Consider the following 12,522-nt stretch of genomic DNA (forward strand, 5'->3'; position numbering starts at 1 on the left):
TTTAGATGATAAATATTTGATCGCAACTTCTGAACAACCAATAGCAGCACTTCATCGCGACCAATGGTTACCTGAAGCTAGTTTTCCTATTCGTTATCTTGGAGTATCAACATGTTTCCGACAAGAAGTCGGATCTCATGGAAGGGACACAAGAGGAATATTCAGAGTACATCAATTTGAAAAAGTTGAACAGTTTGTTTTAACGTCCCCTTTTGATAATCAATCTTGGATTTTATTTGATGAAATGATCAATAATTCAAGACAGTTTTATGATGACTTAGGCATTGCGTATAGAGTTGTTAACATTGTATCTGGTGCATTGAATCATGCTGCAGCCAAGAAACTCGACTTGGAAGCATGGTTCCCTGGATCTGGGGCATTCCGTGAATTGGTATCTTGCAGTAATTGTTTAGATTATCAATCAAGAAGATTACTAGTACGGTATGGTCAAACAAAAAAAATGAATGAAAAAGTTGATTATGTGCATATGTTAAATGCTACTGCATGTGCTACAACCAGAGTAATTTGTGCTATTTTGGAGACTTATCAGACCGAAACAGGAATCAAAGTGCCAGAAATATTGAAGAAATACTTACCAACCAGATATCAAGATGAGATACCATTTGTGAAATCGGCTCCCATTGATGAAGAAGATACAAAAAAACAAAAAAAACAAAAAGAGGGAATGAAAAATAAAAAATAAAATATACATATATTTTTTTTTAATTGTTCTACCTTCTATGTATCAATAAAAATGTTTAATATTTAGTTTTACTCAAATGGGTAAATAAATATACATGCTATCAACATCATAAATTATCCTATTTAAGGAGTATTACTGATATTGAGCAAAACAGTTTTTTAAAAGCTTAAAAATGTTTTATTTTATACTTTTTACATACATTCATTCAGTTCCATTAAATAGTTTGCGCTTTGTGTTAGGACTTAGAATTAGATAAGAGTTGAATTTAATTAATATATCTTAAATAAACAAAGTAGTATTGGTAAAAATGTTAAGAATCTATATTGGCATGAGAGTGTTAAGATATTGCTTGTACCACACAATAATATTGTAATAAAAAAAAATTTATATACACTAATCATGAACCTTTTTCATTAATTATTAATCATGAGTTATTAATGGTACGTAGGTTGTAGGTATTGTTTATCACTTAAATTACATAAATGTTATATTATTAAACACTTCTTTATGGTTTATTTTATGTGTGGCTGTTATGAAACATAGTGTTATGTTTTTAATATTAGACCTGAGTGGCTGAGTATGATTTCAAGCTGACTAAATACCTAGAACAATAAAGTTAATAATAAGTCAATGCTTAAGAATAATAATTTAAACTCCACATAAGCAATGTAGGGATTTAAAGATCTAAATTTAATTATAGTAACACTATTCATAATTCGTCATAGCTTCAGGCTTCTGTCACTGATGATTAGTAATTACTAATTACTATTAATATAAATACTTTATGACTCTTGAGTGCCGATTCTTGAAATCGTCAAAAATTGGCCACCTGTATTACACAAGTTTAACTAAATCATTAAATATAAAGTAGGTAATAGGTATTTTTGAGATTGAAATGTTAAATTTAAATTATAATAAGTATAGTCAAAATTAATTAACGATTATCATTATTGATGTTAAAATAATATAAAAATATACATGGAGTATGGAGACATCGGTTGAACAAGATTTTCCGATATCAAGAAATTACTGACTATTTCTATAGTTTTTTTTACATAGGTGAACGCATTTATGTGTTTTGAACATTTTTTTTGGTCTCCCAATGTTTAAAAATGGTATATACAAATATAACGTAATAATTCAATCAGGCCGTTATCGATGGTATATGTAATAATGTTTATGTATTCTTAATCAACCGACTATGCCGCCTGTTTTGCTTCGGGGCGGTAAACGGTATTCGTTTAGTATTTTTAGTCAAATTATAAATCATAAAATTATATTATTTTATTATTAATAATTAATTAGTAGGTACCTAATACAAATATAAAATAATACAGGATTCCATTAAATTATGTCAGTAAGCATAATATTATTGTTATTAGACTTTTATTTCTCATGAGTTATGAATAAAGTATATTTAAATTTTTAGTATAAGCCTAAATCAATTTCAAACATGCATTACCTATTTATCATCAGGGGCGGACTGAGCCACTGTGCAATTACGCAGATTTCATATTATGTATTTATGTCCCCAGGGCTGAAGCCCCTCAATAAAATATGTTCCTTAAAAGTAATCCGATGGAAGTTTTCCCATATCCTTCATCACTGTTAATCGTATATGACAGCGCCATCTTACTAGGTATTTGAGCAGCTGTGAGGGACAGTTCTTCGCGCACGGGTTGAGTTAAAAATGATTTGGCGGCAGTAGATGGCGCTGTCGTTATCGAATTAATTTAAATCTAAACAATTATAGGTACCGGCCATTGCATTAGCGGCGTAAGATTGGATTAAACCTCACTAAACCCTTAACCCACCTAAACAGCGCGTGGCTCGGCTCACGGCCCGTGACTACCGATATTGACTGTACTTATATTAGTTATATAGAATAATGGTACCGAGGAATCAGCCGTGGGAACGCATGTGACGAGCCGCACGGCGCGCCCCATGCTGTACCAAGTATCATCATTCTCACGGCCAATGGCATGCTCAAGGGGGGGGGGGGCACTTGACAAATATACATTATGTACTTACATATAGATATAATTATAATTATTGTATCCTCAATTTTAAATCAGACAATTTGCTATTTTTTTTAAAAACTCCACCCCATTTAAAATTCCCGAGCACGCCTTTGCCCACGGCACGTCTATGATACTCTATGATACCAAGCTAACTTGAGTCATAGCTCAAGAGCCACGAGCCGAACCACGCCAATGTCTATAATAGAATTTATTTTCAATTTCTGATGGCGTTAAGTCGACTATATCACATTAATTTAATATGACGAACGCCAAAGATTTTTGATGGTTATATTATAATATCGTGGGTCTAGAATGAAAAGGTTCTAAATCGCATTTGTTTCAAAAGTCACTTTTTAACTAAAATGGTTTTAGAACGCAAAGGTGCATGTTTTAAGCTAATTTTTTAGTTGCACAACACGTGGTCTTAAGGCATAGCTGATACAGGTACTAGCTAGTATTTAGTTCAAAGGTACCTAAGGGCTAGTTATATGTCGGGTATAATCCCGCCGGAATTCTCGTCGCCGTGTAGTCACCGAGAATGATGGTCACGGATTACCCACGAAAGCCTCCGAGGCGTCTCAAACAGTCATCTTCGGACCGTCTGCGAGCAGGCAAGTATGTATAGGTGGCCTCGTTATATTACCTATATATAAAATATATATAATACACAAAGTTTACGCACGGCCACCGATTTCCCAGGTCAGCACTTTTGGATTGGCATCCTCGCCACGATGTATCGATACGCATATTTTAACCTATATGTTATGATGGCTAACGTGCAAATCCAGAAGTTGTCGAAAACTCCGGCCCGTCACTTAACCAGCAATACCGCTACTTAACGTGACAGTAGCCTGCGATTGCAACGTATACTTACCCATACTCAATACGTGCCGAACGGATGAAATCTCTGGAAACGACCTATCGTGCAGGACGCACCGGCCAAATAATAAATAGTAATAATTATACTAGACATACGTCCGTGAGAGAGTTCAGACTCGACTGTAATGGTCGGCCGCGTATCCGACCAACAGCGTTCCTGCCGCGTATTTGTCAGACGAGTAACTATGTAGGTATAAACCGCAGTATACCGCAGGTATATTATACATTCTGCTCTGCTCTAACGGTTACCGCAATTATGGTAAAAGCTGTTTTTCGCTGACGGAAATGTGAAAGTGCCAGAATAGGCCTGAACGGACCCGAACTGCACTGTGCAATATTATTACTCTCGCAATATCAGTTATGGACGTTTCATAAACGCAGCGTCATTACTCATTAATTAATATTATGTTTTTTTTGGTCGAATTTCGACCACCAGGCCATACTAGGTAATTTTAATAAACACAAAATATTATGTGAGTATCCACCAATATAGTTGTAATATTTACTCGCTTTATTTACTAAAATGTGAAGCTAATTTTAATTTTTACACGATTCTGTTAAAGTTGTATACGAATGTCAGACACGGTATATAGTATGATAATATGGTGGCTTGTGAATTATGATTATTGAATTATACGTACAAAAAATCTTTACAAATATATCGTTAAATCAACAATGATTAAACACACCTATAGAACCAAAATCAATGTCTGATAGTCGATTTATCAATACTTTTATTAAGCACACTAACACATTGACCGTAAGGATGGACTAACAATCCAAAGGAAAGAATGGACATGTACAAGAATTTCTTATAGAATTTAATTTGAAATAATCAAATAAATATAAGTGTAAACTTTTTGGTGAGACGAGAAGCAGTGTAACGTTGGTCGATGCGAAACCACGTATAAACGTGAAAGAAGAAATAAGTTTTTAAGTTAGGTTACCTAGAACTTAGTTTGAACACATTTTTTGAGAGTTTTAGATTTGCTTAGCTATAAATTATAATATTATGTTATAGCCTAGCCTATATGTAAGTAAATTTTATAATATTGACTTATACATTATTTTATTAAAACTTTTAACAACCTATATAACTTATTATATTTTAGAAAACTAGTGTTCAAATTAACTCACTCCTCGCCAAATTAATTACCTATCGTTCTATATCAATAGATTGTTTTTAGAGTTGACATTTATCATAGACTAGATTATATTATTATGTATTTTTTGCAGTATGAAATCTGGCGACCATAACTAGCCCCTAGGTACCTTAGATCCAAATACTAGTTAGTACCTATCAGCTTTGCCTTAAGACCACGTGTTGTCGTTGTGCAATTAAAAAATTGTGTCATTTTAATATTGGCGGTGACTGCTGACTGCCCGGCTGGTATAATAATAGGTAGGCTGCGGACATCACAAATTTAGTTCACAGATTAGACTTGTTACCAACATTAGAGACACTGATTTTTTCGAATTTATTTTGTTTTCAATTGAACTACCTTGATGGTTTGACACCTTGCAGTATGTAAACATTACTGTCCTTATATATAACGTAAAACAGTTATACAATAGCTATATTATTATATTTACATATTTTATACTGTTATTGTAATAATATTACCTATATAAGTATTTATATGTTATTATTTATGTGAATAGAGTTTTTTCTATAATAAAGATTATTATTATATTGCTATAATTATAATCTGTAGTTATTTTTAATAAATTATTAGCTGTTGTAAATAATAATTAACGATATTTATATCAAGAGTATATAAAACTCGTATGTGTTGTCCACATCTAATAAATAAAGACAAACATAACAAAACGTCGGAAATCTGCGCTCAGCCACTTCAGAGGATCCAATTTTGTATTGTTACCTACTCGTTAGGTTTGATATTAAAGTGAATATATCGAGTGAATGGCCTATTATCAATTTCAAGGCAATAATACATTTTTCAACAATCGTGCACATATTATATACCTGCCTTACAATTTGCAACGCGATTGTATAACAATGTTTATGATGGAGATATTATTATTATGATATGTAAGCGGCCATTTAGGTGGGAAGAGTTTAAAATAAATAATTTTGGCACTGTGTCTTCGGGCGATGGGCGACTCTCGCTTATACAGTGTATATATATTTTTATAAAATGACAATATTTAAGTGAATAAAAAAAAAAAACGTTTCATAGAGGTGTCTCTCAGCTATGCCGGCCATCAGTGTAATGTGTATCGTGGTCGTTTGAACGTTGCTACAGTCGTATCACGGTTGCCCGTTTTTTACTTACTCTGCATGTAATATCATACATTACATACACAAAGTACCTCAGTTATAATACGTATATATATATATATACGTGTTTATGTCATGTACAGGTTTACTTTGGATTTGTGTAGAATGTTGGTTTCGTCAAAAACGGAATAAACTCGGGTGTGCGGGTTTTCGAGACGGTAGCATTAACAATAATATTAATATTAAGTAACATAAAAACGCGGCAGTATTCGGGATTGTCGAATAAAATAATAATTTAAGTCGCGTTTTATACTTTACCCGGCTATTGTATATGTATACATGTCTATTACATTATAATATTATCATCGACGTGTTTTTCCGTGTAATACGAATATCGGTTTAAATACATTTCTATAGTGTCGACAACGGTACATCGGCAATAATTATTATAGTGTAGCTGTGTAAAAAGCCTACCTATACCCATACAATATTATAATATAATATATTAACAGAAATAATTGTAATTTATTATTATTATTATTGTTAAATCACACACTCGCACGCTGATGATCATTTTAGTATAATAATACTGTAAGTACAAACCACACCAATATTTAGTGTTTATAGTAGTTAGTGCCTATCTATATTATTATTATTATGAGCTTACGAAGCTTTTTTTTTAAATTTTATTGTAAATACTCAGTATGTTTAGAATGTTTAATATGTATTTATATTTTATACTAGACATAGGTACTGCATTTTCAGTTGCATCAGGGTTTATTGAATTCATTGGATCTTCCCATCACGTATACACGTTTATGCTACGAATTTACGTAAAGAAAAAAATATTTAAAATTAACTTGAACCGTATTTGTTTAGAGGGGAGGGGGGTTGGAGTTGTAATTCAATAATAATATGCCTTCCTTTTAAATTATTTATAATCCGTAAATAAGGATTATTATTATTATTATTAATTTAAAACCCATTTTCTAACTTTTGAGATTGGTATTTTAGTTGATAGGTAATTAAGTAGGTAAGTGGGTATTTTTAAATTTGAGTTAAATACTTACTTCATAGTCAATTGTTCACAATTCTACAAGTCTAATTAATAAAATAGAATATTTGAAGAGGTTATAGAAACAGTTACCGCAGTCTATATCAATCGCTACTATCAATAACTAATAAATATTTAAATAAAATATGCGTGTAAAAATTAATAGGTGATTTCCATAATTCCATACACTGAGAGATATTAAATTTTTCATAGGATAATTAAATAAATCATTATTTTTAGATACTCTAATTAGAGTAATAAAATTATGTTGCTTTATCACATTTCATATTATATTATGTTTATGTTCACATAAGTACCTACATAACAGTTACAATACAAGGTTATAATACATACATAATAATATTACCAACTACCCACACAGTGGCGTACCTATCTGACTATAAATATTTTACAATTTCCAAAGGTTAGAAAATAAAAAAGTGATAAATTATAGTAATATAACTTATAAGAATCTACTATTATAGGTACTATAATACTGATCACTCTTGATGTCAGAGCCTCATTACCATTTACCATTAATATTACGTCATAATGACTCAGATGGCTGATATTTATATTTATATAGGAATGCCTTCTACGATATACCTTTATAGATCAGTTTGAGGTCGCATATAAAAACACATCGATACTAACTTTTATGTTTTGGTATTATGTCTTTCGAGTTTCTATAAGTGTTCCTATACATACACGGTATAGCACTAAAGCAGCGAAGTATGGTTCGAATTGTACAATGTAAATCTTTTTAACACTGCAAGAGTAATTAAATTTTTTACTTTAGATTGAATAATAACTCACTTCCCGCCCTTCCACACAATATACTATTTATTTAGGTATGTTCCTATTACCTACAGAATTAAATTTTTCTGTTCAATATTAATGCAAGCAATATCATATATTATATTAATTTCAGTATTTAAAAGTATTAAGAGATTTTTTACGTTCGTTATTACGACGAAAAGTGTAACCTTCTGTTATTCAAAAAAATATCCTTCATAATAACACAATTCTTCCCAGATGACACTTCTAAAACAAGCATGAATTCCTACCCCTTGAGTAAACATGTACTGGTTCCATTAAATATTAGGGTTCTCTATTGAATCATCGTAACCTCCACGATAGAGGTCTTACTTGTTTTATATTTTTTAGTTAATTTTACCAGAGTACCAGACAAGGCAGACATTATTAGTATTATTCGTCGTCAACAAACAGGACATTATATTGTTGTATAAAAAATTAAAATAAACCCATATAATACAGATTCCATAACATAATTGAATTCGAAAAACAAACATTAGATAGTACGATTTATGAGTAGCGGAGTAGGTACCTATATTAAAAATAAAAACATTCAGACAGATTCGGAAATTATATTTTATACTAAATACCTACTGCATGTAAGGATAAATAAATACCATAATATAGTCATTAGTTGCATACTCACGACTCACGCAGACGCATTATTAATATTATATTACCTATACTATGTATAGTGTATACGTTGATAAAATTCAATCTGAATTTATGCGTCAAACATCGTTGTAGATTTATTGGTCATTGATCGATTATTTAATTTGCGAGTGATCGATGTTGAATTGAAAAATTATGTTAAATATTTTTACAAAATATTATCATAAATTGTCATAGCTTGACGCGATAAGTCTTTTAGTCAATAATATAGTCTGGCGCTGAAACAGCTGTCTGCAGCTTGTCTCCTATTGCAGACAAAGCCTAACACATTTAATATATGTGTGTATTTATATTATAATATACCTATATAAAAATAAAATATTTCTATTTTTTACAAACTGCGTGTTCTACAAACATATTTATTGTTCTGCTACAAGCGTTTTTTTAACTAATTAACTATATACAAAATAAGAAATACAATTATTTCGTAAAACAATATCATAAGCTCAGTAAATAAAATATACTCACATAAATTTAAATCAATCACCCCCTCTCCCCCCACGCGTACAATTGCGCCCGTTCGGTCCGTGGTATATATATATATATATATTATAAACCAATAATAATTATTATCACATGCTATATTTAATACATATTATATACACACGTTTGTTTATAGTGGGTATATAATGTAAAATAACGCGTATACCGGTGGTCTGGCCCAGGCAGAGGATCCTGTTTTTAGGACTCGACATGTGTGCTCATGTGCGCGAATATCCGAGATATTGTACGCTATAAATACGAACCCTGAAGAAGCTTTCCCCAATCTCGCTCTGTGCCCCGGCAATCTGCCAAAAAAGATCGCCGCGACGACGGTTTTCCGACATGAAATGCCGACGCTCCAAAGCCGTGTTCCCTTGTTTTTTTGTTGTTTTTTTTTTTTATAGTAACATCGATGCATATTATAGATTACACGTTCGATCTTTATACCCTGCAAGTAACCGAACCCCCGACGTATACACATTATAAAATATTATATACAAAATATTTTGAATTATAACTGTGCACCTACCTACGTCCTTCTCCTATCATAATATAGCCGAACACAATATTATTATTATTATTATTATAGCGCCTGTGTCTATGCGTACATGACTATAAATGTGTACATTATGTAGTATACCCACTCGCCACTCACGTGTCTGCGAAAACTTTATATTTTCTAATATTAATATAACGATATGTTTGTTTATTCAGTAAATTTTACTACTACAAGTACTACATACGTATTTTAATTGCAGTCTCGTTTATTTATGTCTTATAGTATTATATAGGTATGACTTCAGAATAATGAAAATTAAATTTGTTGCTTTTGTGTTACGCTTAACGATAATATGTGTGAGGCAAATAGCCAATTTATTGGGCTAATAATTTATGTGAGCGTTTTAAAAGTCGAATTTTACTTATAATACTTGGCGAGCGGGTATATTATCGTAATGTTTATACGAGGACAATCTGCATAGTGATTGTCGAGACACTATAGATACACCACATAATATACATGTATGTAGTAAAATATTACTCTAAGTTATATCACGAATTATTGCGTATTTGTGACAGACATTATTTATGTCGTATTGTGTCTTTTAAATAAGTATTAAGTACACATTTTGTTTCTTTTCGCGTCGTATAGGATCAGAGATCAATAGAGCCAATACAATAGTTTGACATTTAAAATACAATTGTTTGAGCAGCTTGGACTTTAAGTAGGTACCTTACTATAATATAGATAATACCACGGAAGAAATTGAATGTACCTATTTGAGCCATGTGAACGATGCATTGATGTTTAAAATATAAAATTGTGTATATAAAAGCGTATAGACGTATAGTAGATTGTAGATGTGTGTTCAATAAATCGATACTTAAGGCGTGGTTCGAATACTTTGAAATTAATTTCAAGTTTAAATAGTTTTATCCAAAATTTCTTTAATATTTAGGTAAAATATTTATCAAATATGTAAGTCGAACAGTATGATCGTATACATAAAGACATAAATGATAAAAAACATAAAATTAATTAGTGTTGCGGAAAATGTATGCACCTACTTACAACAGTTGTTTTAAAACACTCGCTAATTTATTATTACTTGCTTTGACGTAGAACAATAAACAATCCCTGACAACATTGTAATATTATCGTGATGGTTTTCCGATCAAGATTATGATTAACGAGTGAAACCTGTAAAAATATTTACAACTGTCATTAATTTTTCTTTGAAGTGTTTAAGTACCTATACCTAGTTATTATATAGTTATTAACTGTTACAGCATATAATTATTTTAATATATTTGTATCAAAAATTTTTATCTACCAAGTTAAATGCATAATGCTGATAATTATATATCTAAATGGCATAATTTAATGTTTTTTGGAATCATAATATCATGTACCAAATAATGTATTCGTTAACTTAATACCTTTTCTGTATATTAACAAACAATTAAACTGTAAAATGTTTATGGAGATTTAATATTACCTATGTTTCGTATTGGCATCAACAATTTGAGGCTTGAGCGGAACAATTCAATATGTTTGCTGCGTACATTTGTTTATTTATGATTTTTTGTATTTTGTAAGTGCAACCGTATTAAAAGAGTAAAAAATTCTATGTTTAATTTATTATAGAAATAAAAATAAATTATTAAATATTTTTATTCTCTCTGTTCAGACATTTTTTAAGTAAAAATGCAATCATATTTTTTTCTAGCATATATTATGGTTCCTAAAGACCTAAAATTATTATTATTATTATTTTAAGAAACTGAAAATATAGAATTTTCATCAGACTGATTTACAATTTACAAAATTAACACTTTCGGGATAGTGACATATTATTATTTCATTATAAAATAATACAAACATTAAACACACATACATTTTTTTTATCTTTATAGTTTATGGGAGGTGATAATAATTTGTTTGGCCTGCGGTACCTACTGATTGTTATTTTTTTTATGATCATTACGATAAAATATTTTTGTTTTCAGAGAAATGGAGAGTGATGATGATTATTATACCGTTTCGGAGTGTCTAAGTTCAAAAGTTTCTTCATATGGATCATGTACGCCTATCGCTTCTGATCAAGATGAAGAAGTAAATATCGTTTTATAAATATTTTGTTCTATGATACATTTTACTGATAACTGTATAACATAAGGGTATGATCAGAACTTAAGTCTTAAATTTTGGAGGGGGTTCAGAAGAATATAGTTCCCCTATTACTTTTTATTTCTTATGAGTACTCCTACTTATATTTAAAATTACTTTTGAAAAAGGCGGGTAAGTCGTGGATGTCGCTCTGCTGTACAGTAGGTTACAAGTGGGTTACTGTAATGGATGGAATTAAATTTGAATCCAATGATATTATATCATTGTATACGAAAAACGATTCTGAACGGAGATGATTTGTCAGTCTAGGATATATTATTTTTAAAGAAAAACTTATGGAGAACCTTGTACCAAATTTTAAAAACTTAGTTATAAAAGAAAAAATTTTTACGATTTTTCAACCACTAAATTACTTGCAAATTTTTGCAATTTTGACATATTTCGTATAAATTTGAACTTTAAATGCTTATAAATAAAAATTGTGACAATGTATTCCTTTTATTTTGCAACTGCTATTGTAAAAATATGTTAGGAGCCTTGTATTAAATTTCCAAATCTTAGAATTAAAAAGAAAAACTTTTATGAATTTCTGTCTAAGATAATTTGAACATTGCCGTAATTTTTACGTATTTAGTCAAAATTTAAACTTTAAATGCTTATAAAAAAAAATCGTGACTATATATTTCTTTTATTTTTCAATTGCTATTGTAAAAATATATTATGAGCCTTGTATTAAATTTTGAAATCTTAGATATAAAAGGAAAATTTTTTATGAATTTCTAGCATAAAATAATTTACGAATTTTCGTGATTTTTACATAATATGTTGTCAAAATTTGAACTTTAAATGCTTATAAATAAAAATTGTGACAATGTATTCCTTTTATTTTGCAACTGCTATTGTAAAAATATGTTAGGAGCCTTGTATTAAATTTCCAAATCTTAGAATTAAAAAGAAAAACTTTTATGAATTTCTGTTTAAGATTATTTGAACATTGCCGTAATTTTTACGTATTTAGTCAAA

General features: G+C 30.2%; 2 protein-coding genes across 5 annotated transcripts in view; both read left to right on the top strand.

Annotated features, from left to right (window-relative positions):
- The window catches only part of LOC100571203 (serine--tRNA ligase, cytoplasmic-like), a 4,035-nt gene extending 2,935 nt beyond the window's left edge, over positions 1 to 1,100 (top strand). Inside the window, exon 2 of the mRNA XM_029486224.1 lies at positions 6 to 1,100. Within this exon, the coding sequence (XP_029342084.1) occupies positions 6 to 703 (698 nt within the window). The 3' untranslated portion in view covers positions 704 to 1,100. The remainder of the gene's footprint in view (positions 1 to 5) is intronic.
- Positions 1,101 to 5,834: 4,734 nt separating this feature from the next.
- LOC100169177 (muscle M-line assembly protein unc-89) overlaps positions 5,835 to 12,522 on the top strand; it is a 56,056-nt gene continuing 49,368 nt past the window's right edge. For 3 of the 4 annotated variants that reach the window (XM_008184935.3, XM_029487061.1, XM_029487062.1), the window contains exons 1-2: positions 5,837 to 6,436; positions 11,379 to 11,484. In XM_008184935.3, the coding sequence (XP_008183157.1) occupies positions 11,383 to 11,484 (102 nt within the window). In that variant the 5' untranslated portion in view covers positions 5,837 to 6,436; positions 11,379 to 11,382. Of the gene's footprint in view, positions 6,437 to 11,378; positions 11,485 to 12,522 lie in introns of all 4 variants that reach the window. The other variant, XR_003839012.1, reaches the window with a different exon arrangement.

This window comes from Acyrthosiphon pisum, chromosome A1, assembly GCF_005508785.2.
Source record: "Acyrthosiphon pisum isolate AL4f chromosome A1, pea_aphid_22Mar2018_4r6ur, whole genome shotgun sequence".
NCBI classification, from domain to species: Eukaryota; Metazoa; Arthropoda; class Insecta; order Hemiptera; family Aphididae; genus Acyrthosiphon; species Acyrthosiphon pisum.